The sequence below is a fragment of the Mus pahari genome, chromosome 13 (genome assembly GCF_900095145.1).
Source record: "Mus pahari chromosome 13, PAHARI_EIJ_v1.1, whole genome shotgun sequence".
NCBI lineage: Eukaryota > Metazoa > Chordata > Mammalia > Rodentia > Muridae > Mus > Mus pahari.
In genome coordinates this window covers 57,965,592-57,978,033 of record NC_034602.1, presented here as the reverse complement: position 1 = coordinate 57,978,033, position 12,442 = coordinate 57,965,592, and the positions used below count along the sequence as shown (strand labels likewise).

General features: G+C 44.1%; 1 protein-coding gene across 6 annotated transcripts in view; it reads right to left on the bottom strand.

The window, feature by feature from the left end:
* Limch1 (LIM and calponin homology domains 1) overlaps nt 1-12,442 on the bottom strand; it is a 315,834-nt gene that overhangs the window by 81,582 nt on the left and 221,810 nt on the right. For 5 of the 6 annotated variants that reach the window (XM_021210512.2, XM_021210511.2, XM_029545188.1 and 2 more), the window contains exons 5-6: nt 8,795-8,825; nt 7,181-7,291 (exon numbers count right to left, since the gene is read on the bottom strand). In XM_021210512.2, the coding sequence (XP_021066171.1) occupies nt 7,181-7,291; nt 8,795-8,825 (142 nt within the window). Of the gene's footprint in view, nt 1-72; nt 391-7,180; nt 7,292-8,794; nt 8,826-12,442 lie in introns of those variants that run through there. The other variant, XM_021210515.2, reaches the window with a different exon arrangement.

Genomic DNA, 12,442 nt, shown 5'->3' with positions numbered 1-12,442 from the left:
TAAATACAGAGTCACAAAGTTTGGATTCACAAGAATGCAATGGTCATTGGCAACAAAGACAAAACCTTTGACCTGTCTTTCAGGATCCATAACCGCATGTCTGTGGGACAGACGAATCCCTAGTTCAGTGCCACTGCCCCAGGTTATGGTTTCTGGCAAACACAGGCGGAATCAGAGCTGTAAAATCCTGGAGTTGCATGCTTGCACCTCCTGCTACCTTGGAGGGAAATTCCTGCTCTGAAAGCGAGCTGTCTTTCTGAGGCAAAAGTTTAAAAAAAAAAAAAAAAAAAGGGGCAACGAAAAATATGCAAAATGCGTTTTCCTGATGCCACAGAGGAATCCAGGCATGTTCTCTCTCCGCCAGCTCCTGGCGCTGGGGGAGCGGCAGGCACTTGTGGCTGACCCACATGTTCAGAGTAGGGAGAACAATGCCTGTCTTTGACAGGCTGTGATTATAAATTCTTTCCAGCACAAGCGGCACAGACTAAAACACTGAAACTCCAGCAGCAGAAAGGTCAGTTGGAGCCATCCTCACCCTCGTATTATAATAAAAGCCTTGTTCCCGCCAGTGCCTTTGCGTTCATTACAATTGTCCCGGGCTGACAAAAACAAAAATAACTCCAGTCACTCGAAGATAAACCTCCGCTTAATATTCCCCGAGACTGTCGCTAGAAATCAAGACTGTGGATCACACTGGCAGAGGAGTCTATGCTCACGGACAAAGACTGGAATGTGGCCCCATGGATGTCCCCCGGGATGCACAGGGAGGTCCCCCTCTGCATTTCCAATGGAAAGAAAAAAACAAAAAGTAGTGTTCTCCATGTTTGCAGTTTGTGAAGCTGGTCTATTCTGTCCGAGGTGCCCCTGGGAGCCCATATCCTTGCAGGAAGTATCCTTGGTTGGCTGCTTCTGGTAATTACAGAAGTTGGGGCGGGGTTACGTAGCATCTCCCACCTCAGGGAACCGGGCATGGGGGCTGGAATGGTTGCAATTCACAAGGCACACTCAGGTTTCCCACCAGGAGGAAGGAGTGGGCAAGAGGACAGGGCAGGGCTGAGAGGAAAACCCTGCAGCCACCCCCCCCCAGCCGATTCATGCACCCCAAAGAATAGGTTGTCAAATGCCTGGGTGAGTCCACCAACATGATGCTCTAAAGCAGTCGTTCCCAACCGTTCTTGCTTCGACCCTTTAATACAGTTCCTCATGCTGAGGAGACCCCTCTTCAGCCATAATATTATTTCATAGGTACTTTATAACAGTACTTTTGCTACTGTAATGAGTCATAATATAAATATCTGATATGCAGGATATCTGATATGTGACCCCTGTGAAAGGCCCATTTAGCCCCCAAAGGGGTCACAACCTCTAAGTGGAGAATTGCTGTGCTAGAGGAAGACAGAAATGTCAGTTATGGAAATTAAGGTTTTTTTTACTTGGAGGTCAAAAGTTAACCAGATTCTGGAACAAAATCCAGAACTGAGAAGTTAAAAAAGAACACATGACTCACCGAAAAATATAGACCTGAATTAGACAGAAGCTCCAATTTAACTTCTTAGGCAATAGAAGTTATTATTGTCAAATTACTCATCAACCAAATGGCTAAAATACAAAGTTAACTTTTGTTGAACACTTAGTATATATCTGGGTAATGCTTTTGCATATCATGTTAACAATATCCCTAATATATATATATATACATTTATATATATATATAAAAGAACCAGAGAATTACTTTAATATAGTCACACAGTAAATGGTAACTACATAAAAGTAAAACCTGAAACTATTCATCGGTGGGGTTGACAAGATGGCTCAAGATTGGAGGCTGCCTGTATCCTCGCATGGCCCACGATGCCCGTCTGGGTTATGTCCTGAGTTGATGCTGTTTATGACTGAATCACTGAAGTAGAAATATCATGAAAGTGATGCAGGTTAGGGTCGTGGTTAAAAGCTCAGCCTGTGATGACTGGGTTTAAATCTTGCCAGCTGAGTGACCTTAGGCAGCTCATGTCACCTCACGGGTCTTCATCTATAAAATGGGACTTAGCAATGACAACCATCCAACAGGGCTTCTGGGACAATTAAACATGAAATACATGGAAAGTATTCAGAACAGGGCATAGTGGGTAATAATGACTCTAAAAGGTTTCAGCAATGCTTTTAACTACTATTTTTCATCAACAAGACTTGCGCATTTTAACATAGAAAGTAAACAATATTTCTACATTGGTGTTAAAGGCACCGCTTTCTAAACACTGGCCTGCTCTTTCTCGGTCTAGATGCCTCACAAAAAACAAACAAACAAACAAACAAAAAACAAAAAACAACGATACGGAGAGGAGGGGCTACTGCTTGCAGCTGGAATTTTCATGCTTTCAGGCTGCTTGGTGCAACATGGCGAAACGGAATTGTCAAGAAAATAACATCAGAAAGGCTTCCCTTGAAGGCCAGGTCTTCCCCACATCTCAAGTGATGGAGGAGCTTCATGGAATGCCAGCAGCTTTCTCCCCGAGGCTCATGGGAACGAAACACGGAAAGTTCACCTGTTTCATGACTATGGAGTGAGCCAAGACTGAATTCTCAGTGGGGAAATCAATGGCGTGGACAGTTGGAGAAGTGGGAAGCAGACCACTGTGGCCATCCCTCGGCATGCTGGCTTCCCAGGAACCCTACAGGTAAAACAAGAGGCTGACTTGTTAGCCTGAGATAAAAATGTGCCTATCCAGCCGGGCGGTGGTGGCGCACGTCTTTAATCCCAGCACTTGGGAGGCAGGCAGATTTCTGAGTTCGAGGCCAGCCTGGTCTACAGAGTGAGTTCCAGGACAGCCAAGGCTACACAGAGAAACCCTGTCTGGAAAAACTAAAAAAAAAAAAAAAAAAAAAAAGTGCCTATCCCCTGACTTGCAATTTTACTGATTTCAATTAAGTCACCATGCCTTTGTGTGTGTGTGTGTGTGTGTGTGTGTGTGTGTGTGATAAAGTGAGGCTTTGGGGAAGGGTGGAACATATAAACAAACAAACAAACAAACAACCTTCATGGGCTCTAACTGCTTTCTTTGCGCCTTTCATCTTGGAGCCCCATAGCTCCTGGCTTCCATGGAGCTCTCAAGGGTCGCCAGGACAGACTGACAGGAACCCAGTGGAGTAAGTGCTCACGGCTCTGTGAAAGGGTGTCCCCTAAGGGGAATGAGCAGTTGCTAGCCTCCAAAAGCTCTAGGCTTCTTGCACTAATCCCCCTTCTTCGTCTCTCTGTGAGCATGAATGGGAGCCAGCGAGGGCCTGTGGATGACTGACAGTATCTAAGACACTCCAGATGCCTTCTCTGGACAGCTCAGCCTTCTCCCCCTTGCTGTGTGATTTACAGGGTGGCTGAGCGCTGCTCCAACATGTCTGAGGTTTAGCTCTCCCAGCGTGACGGCCCTATCTTCACTCATCACACTGGTTGTGGAAGCAATTCATTCTACTGATATTGCCCAAGTTCCTTCTAGGTAGTATTCTAGCCCTGGGGACACAGCACCCTAAAAATAAATCAACAGACACCCTATTTGTAGGAACCTGTGTTCTGATAGGGAAGACCCAAGATAAACAGAAAAAGGTTGCTTACGGTAAGTTATTTGCTAAAAAGGTTACTTAGATACGGAGGGGTGAGTATGCTGGTGGCTATTTTGCATTTATTTCTCTGGCATTTCTTTGCCAGTCTTCCCCCTCCCCATCCGTTTCTTCTATTAATGCTCTCACCTCTAGGAACAGGAATGGGATGGGTCTGTCATAGTGCTCCATGCCACCCCTGGTTACAATGACTAGTGTAGGAACAGGACAGCCATTCCTCAGAATTATACCTCGGGGGTGCCTAGAGGAAACCCTTCCCTGCATTTCATGGAAGCAACCAGGAGCATCTTCCCTGGAGGTGTGTTTATCAGCATCCCTTATTGCGGGTTGCCTGGCTTACAGGAAGGAGAAGGAATCCCGGGAGAGATGGGGATACTGAGTGAGGGGCACAGAGAAAGAACCTGCATTGCTCACCACCCTGAAGACGTCATGCCCTCCCTCACTGTAGGGTGCTTGCAGCAAATCCATTTGTTTATCTTGCACACTCCTTCCTTCCACAGGGCTTCCCTGATATATTCAGACTCGGTGGCACACTACTAAGTATGCAAGACTCTATGTAAAGGTCTCTCCTAAGTATGGTTAGTGATTTTGTGCACGTTTTCCACCAGAAAAGTGGACATTAAAAATTTCTAATTTCTAAATTTTTTAATTTCTAAATTTTCCCTTTGCGAAAGACACACATTTAATTTCAAATTTATTTCACCCCATGTACAGAGAAACTCATGAGATCTGTCTACTTCTCATCTAATAATTTTTTTTTTAAATCTGAAATTAGGAAATAAACTTTTCCTAATCTTTAGTCGCAAGTGGGTATGAATATGTAGCCTACTTCAAGTTAATGAGATGCTATTGCCCATTCTCTGCTGCTCTAACAGAATGCCAAACTAGGTACATGTAAGAGGATTTACTTATCAAAGTTCTGAAGTCTGGTAGGTCCAATAACCGGGTGCTGGCATAGAGAAAGGCCTTTATAATGTGACAGAAGCCATTCTCTACCCAGAGAACGCATGCGCACTGAAGAGGTTGCCTCGGTAACACAGTCGGGAATAGAAAACCAGAGCATCAGTCCATTTGTGAGAGTGGACTTCCCCATGGCCAAACAGCATCGAGAGCCTTTGCTCTTGCTGCCACCCTGGCAGTTAAGGCCTCCTGTGAGTTTTATAGGTGCCAATCAAAACACAGCCGGATGCAGTGCTGTGAAATTTTCAAAAGGTGTGCTCAAAGCATAGGCCCCTTTCCCGGTTCCTCCTTCCTCTCGTCTTGAATGGCACATGACACCTAGAGAAGTCTGAGCTGCTAGCTTGAGGCCACAGGGAGTAGCCATGGGTTGAGGACAGTGACACGTGGGATAAGATACAAAGGTCTGGGCTTTCTGCCATCACCCAGGTGGAGAGCTCTGCACCAGCTCTGGACTGTTGTTCACACCTAAAACCCCTCTCAGCTTTTGACTTTTTGCAGTTTGCAGTCAAACTCAACCATATGTGAGACCATGACAGGATACCGACCACACACAAAATATTGCCAGTATTTGGATAACCCAGTGTCTGCTAGGTCATCTTTCCTCAAACACAGCTATGACATAGGAGGACCCCAGGTGTCCCCAGTTGTGAAGAGCCATGCTTTGCCCAGCAGTGCTAACCACTGAATCATACCCTGTGACATTGTCTACATTCACTCAGAAGAGAAGCAGCTGTTAACACCCAGGCCAGTTCAAGGCAGCTGAAGGCATTGTCTTGGAAGGACCGGAAGCTGACAGAGCAGACGAGGTTCTTCCCCAGTCTATCCGCAAAGCAGTGAGATGTACATACGGTTCCAACCGATGACCCATCTAGTATTACCCTAGCACACGTCAATATAGAAGCAACCATTTATATTCCCGACTCCAAACCAGCAATGACACTCTGAATAGTTAGACAAAAGAAAGCTTCCAGGGCAATAGAGAACTCAGGAAAAGACACAGCGTGTTGTGCTTACTGTATGGATAGATGTATTTTCTATGTCATCATAAATACAGTTTTGTCCAGTGTCAGGGATCAAACCCAGGGACTTGATGCATCCATCCCATGCAAGCGCTCTACACTGAGCTACACTTCCAGCCTTGCTTTGTCCATTCACAGACTGGCTTTGGGCAAATTGAGACTATTAGGTTTAAGGCAGTAGTTCTCAACCTGTCTAATGTTAAAACCCTTCAATAGAGTTCCTCATGTTGTGGTGACCTCCAACTGTAAAATTATTTCCGTGGCTACTTCATAGCTATAATTTTGTTATCATTATGAATCATAAAGTAAATATCTGGTATGCAACCTCTGTGAGGGGCTTACACTCAGAGCTTCAGAAGCGCTGCTTTAAGGAAAACCAAGCGATTTATTAGAAAGTTGAAACAAATTCTTGCTTTCAAAATTAAAAGTCATGAAATTCTGAGCATCCTGAAAATACTTATTGCATCTCTCTCTGTCTCCCTGTCTGTCTCCCTGTCTGTCTGTCTGTCTGTCTGTCTGTCTGTCTGTCTGTCTGTCTGTCTCTCTCTCTCTCTCTCTCTCTCTCTCTCTCTCNTCTGTCTGTCTGTCTGTCTGTCTGTCTGTCTGTCTGTCTGTCTGTCTCTCTCTCTCTCTCTCTCTCTCTCTCTCTCTCGTGTGTGTGTGTGTGTGTGTGTGTGTGTGTGTGTGTGTGTTATTTGAGCATATACTTGTGGAGGCTTGAGACAACTGGTGGGAGTTAGTCATCTCCTTCCACAACATGGGTATCAGAGGTGGAACTCAGGTCATAAGGCTAGTGGCAGCATCTTTACCCATTGAGCCATCTCAATGGCCCTCCAATTATCTTTCAATGAGTCTTATTAGTGGATTTATTATGTGTAGTAGAAAAGCAAGGAATAGCTGGTCTCAATTATTTGTTCTCTAAGATGGCCTTGGCCAAAATATATGGATATTAACTGCAAGTGAGCCTTCCTGCTTAGCAAGGCAGCTTGGTGGGGATTTACCTGTGCAATACAATGGACTAATATTTTATATGAGTTAACTATATTGCTGAACCTTTAAAAGACAAGTACATACAAAGCATCCCTCTGTTTCTTCAACGAATTCTTACCTTCCATCAATCTGTTTCACAAGCAAACAACCCAAATTTTTAATGATATGCAATCAAATACTATATATATATATATATATATACCCAAAGTAGTCAGAAGAGGGCATCATAGCCCTCGGAACTAGAGTTACTGATGGTTGTGAACTGCCAGGTGAGTACTGGGAATTGAACCCAGGTCCTCTGGAAGAATATCACATGTTCTACCCCACTGAGCCACCTCTCCAACTGCAGAACAGCAATAATCTTAAAAATGTGTTGGTTGGGCAGTGGTGGCGCACGCCTTTAATCCCAGCACTTGTGAGGCAGAGGCAGGCAAGATTTCTGAGTTCGAGGCCAGCCTGGTCTACAAAGTGAGTTCCAGGACAGCCAGGGCTACACAGAGAAACCCTATCTTGAAAAACAACAACAACAACAAAAACCACCCAAACCGTGTTGCTTTCCCACTTTGTCCATCACTTGGGATGAGGAAGGCAAGCCCAGTCACCTTTCGCATCTGAGCCAACAGCCCTTCAAACTCCTTCAGGTTCAGTGTGGTTCCACCGTAGGATGTGCAGCTGTTTGCAGCTTTCCCCAGCCAGTAAATGGTCACTAACACCTGTGGGACAAGAGAATGCACCCGAGTAAGAAGATTTGTCCTGAAGAATGGCTTTTCAACATGAGGACCGCCAGGAACAACGACGCAGGAAGGAACAACTCAGCAACCCTGACTTGTGAAAACCAGAGCATGCTGAATCCATTCATTTGAGAGCATGGCAATGAGAACCCAGTGCTGTCTCAGTTGACCCAGACACACGATTCGGTCCAATAAGTCTCCAGCTCTGGGGGGTGGGGGGGGGGGAAGGGGTTGTGAGAAAGTGATCTCCCAGTGAGCAAGAAGGGAAAAATAAATCCTCCAAGATGACATTCTTGTCAGGCAGCGGTTTTCCCCACAAACTCTTTGGAGTCTTTACCCATACAAGCAATGCAGGAGACTGTCAGCTCCATTTGAGATGGGTGCTTTTGAAGTCCCTTAATTTCCACTTTCGTGTGCATGGAGAACCTACCGGAGTACACGGCAATTATCCTAAAGGAGTGCTAAAGGATAATGGGTGCTTCTGGGCACAGGATCCACACAGTACATCTAAGTGAAGTCAGAAGACAGCAAGGCACAGAGAGTGAGACCTGCTGGTCTCTCACGTCAGAGCCATATCCCCATTAATCTGAGATGGAGAAATTTTAGCCTCGACACAGTTGCTATCAATTACAAACATACTTGGAAGAATGTTTATGATTATCCAATGGTCTGAGGTTACTATCCTACATTAGTTTTTTTCCAAAGAATTGTCGACAAAAGCATAAATGTTCTTTACGTTGCCGAGGGGAAAAAATATTGGATCGGCTAACAACTGTGTTCCTTAGCTGAATTATAGGAAGATATAGGATTGGAAGCCCATGCAAGAGCTTAGACTTCACGTTCACATTCAGCATTTTTGCTGCATCTCTGCTAGGGAGAACTTATTGCACTACCTTCCCTATGGTGGGCCAGATGCTCTGGATAATGAAGTATAGACATATGGGGCCAGCTGGCCGTGGGCCCAAAGCAGAGCTGTGTGCATGAGTACTATGATGCGATTCGGTTTTCTACCTCTGTGGGAACCTCTTACATCATGAATACATTCAAAACTTCCAGAAGGTCTTTTAGTAACTGAGTTCTTACAAATCAATTCCCAGAGAACATACACTCCTGAATGTCAGGACATTAACTAGAACCATAACATAACCAACATTCGCTGCCTGCAATCCAACCTGAACCACAAATGGAAACAGCTAATCTTAATGTTGAAACCAATTGCTGTGTGTTTTAAGAACACAAACTGCACACAGAACACAAGCCTTCATTTACTTCTAGAATGAACTCTGATTAGAGACAAACTCCCAAATCTACAATTTTTAGTATCAGCAGGGTTATCAACTATTCTATAAAAGGTGCATATAATTTTTCCTAAGAAATAATCTTTCTAATAAGGCCTATCAGATCCACCGAATTTAGCTAAACGTCAACCTTGGACCACTAAAGTCAAAAGTATACAAATGAGGAGAGAGAGGTTTAAGTACTTACGTTTTTCAGTTTCCTGCTATAATCGAGGTTCCTAGGTCAGGAAACAAAAACAAAACATTATTAGAATAGCGGTTTCTTTGGTGTGGTTTTCCTTAAACACCTCTAGGACACACTTGCACATAGAACAAAAGCCAGAAGGATATTGCTGGACTTTCAAGGCCTACGGCTGATGGTTTCAGCCATAGGATAAAATTGTCAAGGAAACCAGAACACAACAAACAAACAAACACAGGACCAGGTAGGACTGAAGTTGAGTAGTATACCTGGAAAGGTGGATGTTTATAACATACAAAAGATGAGAATTTTGCTTAAAACTGGAACTGTTGGTAGTTGAAAATGCATGCATAAGGAGTACTATTCAAACATTTTCCCTTTTTCTTTGCTTTGGCTACAAATTAGAATGAAATATTGGCCACATACAGAAAAGTATGCATGCTATTTCCAAATGTTCGCACATGTGTTCCCAAATTCACATAAATGTTTATTCCCTAACTAAAAACCACCAGCGCTCTGACTATTCACACCATGAAATATCAAAATGTTCCCAAAAGGTATCTGAAAACTCCATGAATATAACTACAAATAAATATTAGGAAAATGAATGTTGGGTTCCTTTTCTCTGGTCATTTTGGTGAGGGGGAGGGGAGTTAAAAAGTCCCTGGTTCAAACGAGCCAAGAGCCTCATAGCATTCATACCATGGTCACTTTGGTCTGGCCTAGTCTAACAAACTTGTGTGTGATGGGTAGGCGGGCAGTTTTAAGTTGACTGATATTGAAAGAACTAGGGAATGCTGGTCCTGTTCTATAAAGAAGAGCTCAGTTAGGATGAGCATCCATTCAATTTACATTTGATCGAGAAAATGGTTTTAGATTTTTGAGCTTAACAACAACAAAAAAAATGACATGCTATTCTAGTCTTAGATATCTGAATTTTTTTTCCATTTAGCAATAGAGAGATGAAAAAAAAATCGAAGGAAGATTTAAAATATCTTAGAACAAAAAGAATAGGGAAAAACAACCCTTTTCCTACATTGACAGCAGAAGTTCACTAGTTAAAATTGTGACTGGATGCTAAAAATTGCATGTGGCACACCGTAGGGCCCCACAGAAGGTTTGTAGAGTGGTTTCCACATAACCACTAATCACTTGGCAAAACTTCCCATTTTTCCTGCCCTAGGAGTCATTCACGGCCTCTCCTCGCTTCTGTGTGACTGTGTTGGTTCCCTGGAAGGCCTTTGCTACTCGCTGCCCCTCCACGCTCCGCTTCCATGGCCACCAAACCTGTCTGGTATTCATTACAGGTAGAGTTCACGCCAATAATGTAATGACTTGCAGGCTTTTTCTCCTTAAAAATGTTTTCTTTTTTGTGTACTCAAGTCACATTTGGGACCAAAAAGGTAAGAAAAATGACCTTCACTGCAAACTAGAGTGGGTTTTTTTTTTTTTCCAAAGACAATTTTAGGAAATACAAATTTGCCCCACAGGATCTATCCCTTATTCTATATCTCCTGGCTGATGCTACTAACTCACGTTAAAGTGACACTCTTCCCTCTCCGCTGTAAGCTGATCACCTCTCAGAAGGGAAGCCACAGAGTTACAAGGGTGATGCTTGGCTCTTTCTGAGCATCAAAGTCAACACTTGAAAAACTAGTCCCGGACTCCCAGATGAGTGCCAAATGAAAGGCGCATCAACTGTGAAAACACGGTGACCCTGACAACTTATTTTATGTTCCACTCCGACGTTCCTGCTAAAGCCAGAAGCGATGCCCTCCTAAGCTCCACAAATTAATTTGTGATGTAATTTTTGTGTAAGTTCTTTATGATTTTCTAAATGCCAACCCAGGGAGACAGTCTCTCTGCATCAGGATTCCAAGTACAACATCCCCACTGTTTGTGGATGGCTCTTCCCACCTCACATGCCCTTCGGCATGACCTCCAACCTCACTAAGTTCTTGGCCTTTTCTTCCAAACACCAAGGACTTCCTTTTTATGGGCCTTTTCCTGCTTTTCTTCCACCTTGAATATCCAGCAAATCTCCCCATAGCTGATGCTCCAGTCTCATTCTTGTCTCCACCCAAATCCCCAGCTGAAACAGCACCCCATTCAGATGGGCTATCCTTGACCCCTTCAGATGGGCTTCCTTGACCCTTTCCAAATGGATCACTATCTTTCCCATCTTAATCTTTTATGGTCCTCTCTGTACTCTCCCTCCCCATGGTTATTTTCTTTCTTAAGATTTACCTCTCAGTTCTCGACACTGCAGCGAGAAGTCAATATGAGCAGAGAAACCCGGATTCTCTTGCTTGTGCAGTTTTCCCCAGGAAGGAGAAAATATCCCATACAGAGTAGCTGCTCAGTAACTATTTGTTCAGTGGGTGAATGACGGTATCGAGACATAAGGGGAGGTGATGGGAAAGGAGCGCCCGAGGCTTGCAGTGTACAAGTGAGGTGTGATCTCAAAAGGAAAGAAGCAGAGAAGAAATGCAGAAAGTGAGTGGGCAGGAGGAGAGGTAATGAAGGGAAGGGAGGTGGGAGGGGGTGAGAGGAAGGAGAAGAGGACAGAAAAATGGAAAGACCAGAGGACAAGAAAAGATGAGGATGCTGTCCGACAAAGGGACTGTGGCCACTTGAGACTGGATGGCGTGACCTTCTCCTGGTGGGTTGCTTCTGGTGCCTCTGAATGAATGTATTTCTTTATTATTATTATTATTAGATATTTTCTCTATTTACATTTCAAATGTTATCCCCTTTCCTGGTTTCCCCTCTGAAAATTCCCTATCCCCTCCCCTCCCCCTGCTCCCCAATCTACCCATTCCCACTTCCTGGCCCTGGCAGTCCCCTATACTGGTGCATAGAATATTCACAGGACCAAGGGCCTCTCCTCCCACTGATGACCGACTATGCCAACCTCTGCTACATATGCTGCTAGAGCCATGAGTCCCACCATGTGTTTTCTTTAATTGGTGGTTTAGTCCCAGGGAGCTCTGGGGGTACTGGTTAGTTAATATTGTTGTTCCTCCTTTGGGGCTGCAAACCCCTTTAGCTCCTTGGGTACTTTCTCTAGCTCCTTCACAGGGGACCCTGTGCTCCGTCCAATGGATGGATGTGAGCATCCATTTCTATATTTGCCAGGTACTGGCAGAGCCTCTCAGGAGACAGCTACATTAATGTATTTCTTTAGAAGTTGATTGCTTTGCTTTCCCAGGTCTGCAATGAGCAAGCTTTACTTAGTGTCCCATCTGGAAGACTATTTGATCTAGTTGTACTCTGTAGACGAAAACACAGTGCTAAGGTGCTCAGCAAGCTACATACTGAGCAAGCTCCAGACTTGGGGCTCTACCCAGATTTTGGATGCCTTGATTGTTGTGAGCAAAGAAGAAAGTCTGGGTTTCTGTTTTACATTCTGAAACCAACTGGCCTTGGAATGTTCCTGCTCTGGTAATTTATTATTTAAAGGTAGCCATAAATTAATGATGATGAAGAAGAGGAGTAGGAGGAAGAAGAAGAGGAGGAGGAATAGGAGGAGAAGAAGAGGAAGAGGAGGAGGAAGAGGAAAAAGAAGAAGAAGAAGAAGAAGAAGAAGAAGAAGAAGAAGAAGAAGAAGAAGAAGAAGAAGAAGAAGAAGAAGAAGAAGAAGAAGAAGAAGAA